This window comes from Limulus polyphemus, unplaced genomic scaffold (assembly GCF_000517525.1).
Source record: "Limulus polyphemus unplaced genomic scaffold, Limulus_polyphemus-2.1.2 Scaffold1000, whole genome shotgun sequence".
NCBI lineage: Eukaryota > Metazoa > Arthropoda > Merostomata > Xiphosura > Limulidae > Limulus > Limulus polyphemus.
This window is the reverse complement of record NW_013666610.1, coordinates 1-5,078: the sequence shown is the minus strand read 5'-3', so window position 1 is coordinate 5,078 and position 5,078 is coordinate 1. Positions and strand designations below refer to the sequence as shown.

The 5,078-nt window shown below is 29.1% G+C and overlaps 1 protein-coding gene across 2 annotated transcripts in view; it reads right to left on the bottom strand.

Annotated features, from left to right (window-relative positions):
* The window catches only part of LOC106461624 (peripheral plasma membrane protein CASK-like), a 150,347-nt gene extending 145,680 nt beyond the window's left edge, over positions 1–4,667 (bottom strand). For both annotated transcript variants that reach the window (XM_022388630.1, XM_022388631.1), the window contains exon 1: positions 4,208–4,667. In XM_022388630.1, the coding sequence (XP_022244338.1) occupies positions 4,208–4,272 (65 nt within the window). In that variant the 5' untranslated portion in view covers positions 4,273–4,667. The remainder of the gene's footprint in view (positions 1–4,207) is intronic.
* Between the last annotated feature and the right edge of the window lie 411 nt (positions 4,668–5,078).

Sequence of the window (5,078 nt, the reverse complement as noted above, 5' to 3'; positions counted from 1 at the left end):
GTCAAGTATGCATTACCAAATCATGTATCCACAAGAAATGTACATTTCTTATAAAAAACAGCTGTTTGGATTCCTAATGCAAATACACCAATACACAGATTACTGATTCAACTTCCTTTTGTGAAGATTTGTCTATGTGAAAAATCATTGGGGTTGTAAAAAATCCAAAGTTTCAAAGTATGGACTAAGAAAGATTCACTGCAAAAATAAGACACGTTTGAACAATAACTTTTATTATTTTACTTCAAACTCAATTTAAAACTGGCTTTTCATGTCTTCAAGGGAAAAGGATGTATACATTAAGTATCAATAAAAGTACCTTATTTTTCTTCTACAAAAAGAGAGTAATGAACTTAAACTTTGAAACGTACATAGATTTGTTATAGTTTTCATTTTAAAAAAAACTATAATGATGTGTACTTTGTTTAGCTCTTGGTTATTTGTTTGCTTCATGTTTGAATTCTGCAATAGTTTTTCTCAAAAATCCATGGCTATAAATTAAAAATGGCTTGGGTGAGCACTTGTATATCGAACTAAAATTAAGCTATTTTACAGTTTATTGATTAACCTAACATAATATCCACTATTAATTAATACTTTTTATAATTAATAACTAGTACTGCAGTTATGATGCACATCATGCCTCTAGTTAGATGTAACTAATTCCTAATCTAAATAACTTATTAATGTATTGAATTCTCAGCAGTTACCAAATAATGTTAGAGAAAATAACCTCATCTATTAAAATAAATAAATTCTTCTTAAATTAACTAACACTTGTGATAATTCTTTACTTTAATCTAGAATTTAAAAACTTTAGTATCCTATAACCTATTGCTACTAGTACTACCTAAAAATAACAAGTTTAGAATATTGATCTAGTACTAAGTCTAATATAATAATGTTAGGCTTGGCTGTACCTGCAGTAATAAATCCCTTAAGTGCCATATCAGAGCATAACATTACTTACAGACATGCTGCAAACCCAACCTTGAGAAATATAAAACTGTATACCCATTCTTTACTTTCAGAAATCCTAACTAATCAACTGTTAACCTACAACCACAAGTATTTATAATTTATTTGTTTCGGGGCTGAAAAATATCATCTCTATTAGTATAGTTTGTCATAATAGTTCACCCACAGCAAATCATAATTATTTTTCTATGGTAAAAGAATGAGCAATGATTAAAACTGTTAGAGAGTCAAATACAAAAAAAAAAGGTTACGTCTAACTACTGAAAGGATAATTTAATTCCCCCAACTATGAAAACATATCTAATTGGATCCCTCAAACATCTGTTTTATTAATTTTGAAAACTTTTTTGCAAAGTAATATTTCTAATTTTTGTTCCTAATATGGATTGGAAGATGTTATTGAAAGAAAAAAATCTGGAAAAGACTTGCTTTCTGTGTGACAGCAATTGTGGTGTTGGTAAACAAGACATAAGGGTGTTGTTGATATAAAAAAAAAATTGAAGCCTTATGCTAAATACTAGCTTTGATAAGAAACTCCATCCATTAATATATAAAAGAGAATTTGGAATTCTAACCGAGAAGGATATATTAGCCTTATATAAGGCTCTGATGAGACCTTAGAATGTTGTGTCCAGTTTTGGTCCCTTTACTACAGAAAAGAATATCATTATATTGGAAAAACGTTTTATCCATATTATGAGTATAACTCTTTCTTAAAATCAGTTATGATTAGAGAATTAATTCAAATTCAGACTTGTTGTTCAGCAAAATTATTTCTATATAGAGTTATAAGCAAAAGTGCCTGTCCCCAGTAATGGAAAAAGTTTAAGTTACAAAAGTACCCATCTCCAGTGATGGGAAAAGTTTAAGTTAATCTATCAATTTAAATTATTTCATGGACTTTAAAAAGGTTAATTATGTTGTACTCTTGATTTCACTCAGAACCAAAGCTCTGAGCTACTTATACCACCCACCACAAATAGTAATTGTTGAACATTTTAGTCATGCTAAGAGCCTCTCAATAACATATGGTAAATCTACATTTATATTCTTTAAGTTATACCACATTTCGAAATGTGAATGATAGTGTGATTAATTTCTAACAATTTAGTATAGAATATCCAGCTTGTGAATTAAATTTGGAATGAGCATTATTCATGCCTGTTCTCTCATCATTTCAAATGTGAATGTTGAATCTTGCCTGTGTGTGTATCTTTCCAAATGGGAGATAGACAAATGCTCAGACAGACACCACAGTTCCCAATATATACATAAGATACTTGTTGAATGATTTATTTGATATGGTGTGTATACTGTTACTTTTGAGTTTTTTAAACAATCATTGAAGTTTATATCTATAGGAAACCCTACATTTAATTTGGATCTAATTGTTTGGTTACCTGTTTTTATGGATTTTTCTTTTACCTTGCTTTTTATGTTCTATCTGTTGTTTTCTTACAAATAATTATGCAGAGACAGGATATTAAACTGAGATGCCAGTTCAAAACATTTAAGTTATGGGAAGAGGCTTAAAGCTTTTTTTTAGAATAAATGATTTAGGGGTGACTTGTTTCAAATACTCAAAACTGTTAGGTATTGAGTAAGCTTTTCAATGTGCTCTGTTTGAACAGTGGCATTAAAAGGACTAAAATGCAAACCTGAAAATTAGGGATAACAGTATATCTTTGGAAAACCAGATGCAATCTTTTCAGTTAATGAAAGTTATTTTTTTAATAGTTACACTTACAACCTTGTGGAATATTTGGCCTTATAATGTGATGTGTTATTAGTTAGAATTCATTTAAACTTTTACTGAATAAATATAAGAGTGTGAAAGACAATCTATAGGCCTAACATCTGAAATAAAAACACAAAATGCACATATGCTTAAGCATGTTAGCTTCTAATACTTCATGAGCTTTTAGTGTTTAAGCTGAAATTAAAATATTATATGTAATTTTAACTTTGGTAGTTTTTGTTGTTTATTGTCATGGGTGAAGGAGGAGACCTTGTTAAGCCAAATGGTTGTGTCATCTTACTTTCTAGGCTTCTATGTACATTATAAGGAACAAAAGTATGTTAATATTTCATACTTTATTATTTTTACCCATTGTATATTACTGTCCCGTAATTACATATAATATAAACATTGACATTTCTTCTTTTGTCATAGGACACATTCTTGAATCTGTATCTCTGTTCACAATTTTAACTTTTCCAATGTTATAAATACAACTCTTAGCTAGTTAAAATAATATACAATGAAATAACTAGTTATATTTATATATACATTTAAAATAAATACATTCACCAACAATTCTCAATTTGCTAACAGTAATACTACATAGCCCTACAAATTAATATGAACATGACTTTTAAAAATGCACTTTAATATTTGATTTTAACCATTATATATTTATTACACCAATTTTTTCTAGCAAACAAATATTAAAATTTAGTGGTTTAATAGATTTGATTTTCATGATGAAACTAAGTAACAGGAACTGAATATCCAACATAAAATCCTTTGTAGCCTAATTGTTTTATATTTAATTATTGAATACTAGCTAAGGCAGCTTCAAATTAGTTATTTACACAAGGATCTTTAAAATTTTAAAAGGATCTTAAAGTTTTTTTTTACTGAAGTTAATATTTCATGAAAAATATATATTCTTTGAGTTGTAAATTCAACATTTACTTTGTATCTGATATAAAAATGTATGAAAATAATTGATCTATTTCTTTAGTTATTTATTTCATTATTCATGTCTTTCTAAATATATATCGAAATAAACATTTTTATAAATTCTGGTGAATTTAGTTTTGTTTTACAAATTTTAGGTTTAACACATTAAATGATTAATCACCATTCCCTTCAACTTGGGCACAGGTTTTAATTCAAAATTGTGCTCCAGCAAATTAATTTTTGAAAATTACGCAATTCTCTGACAGACGAAAAAGGAAAAAAAACAATTGCTTGCAAATTAGCATACAACTTACAGCCTACTGAAATATGTCACATAATGATAAACGTTTAATTTTTAAAAACGATTACTGTTAAACTAAAAATTAAGCCGAGTTACAACTTACACGCTCTTTTGCAGTATTTTCTCGTAAATGTAAACACACCATAAACAGATATGAATACACAAAATGTAACTAGACTACAGGTAAACCGTAAAGAAACCTTACTAAGCTAAGTTTGTGATAATGTCAATTAATTAGTTACCTTCCAATAACTTCACAGAGATCATAGACGTCAACGAAGAATAAACCTTTTTCGTCATCGGACATTTTTCTTTATTGTGTGTTGTCAACGTTTTAAGTAATAATAATAACACAGTCAAAGACGATGGAGTATTTTACTCAGTTTTCAGGCTTATCTGGAAGCCAAGCATCAAAAATTTTAAGCGCTACGGTATGCTACAACGTGCGGTTACAAGATACCCAAACTTTCTTAATTTTACTCTTACTCTTACAAGTTACACTTAGTCTTAGCATATGACATCTAAACGATATCAACTAAAAACAGAGCTTTGTTAAAATCATTTTTGCTGTATTATGGACCGCAAAAACATATCGCAAAGTCGTTCATTTAACTTTATATATTTATAAGGTATAACTTGTCGATACGATAAATTATGATAGCTTTACGAGATACTAGAGTTACAACATTTCTACACGTTGTAACTCCCTAACAAGTGTTCTGCACAAATCAAAAGTATATTGCGCAAACTCAAAAAGAGTGGTAAATATCCACGAGAGGGCACTTTATTCCAGGCCAAGATGAGCGCCTGAATTTAGTCGTAGTCATGGAGATAAAAAATGTTTATTTTGTAAGGATCAGTTTTCGTTTTTAGCTTCCTATACATTTGATCCCTACATTTGTATAGCTGGGCTATATATAAATAACGAAGAATTCAAATTCGATGACGAGGAACCCAATTTGAGACTAATAATGGTTGGAGACGGCTTGAATGGGTAATGAAGAAAAACTTTAATATAAGTTTAACACAACAGCAAATGTACAATGTTTCGACAAGGTTTTGACACTGTTGCGTCAGCGAGTCACGTGACTACTATGACGCAACGTTTCTAGA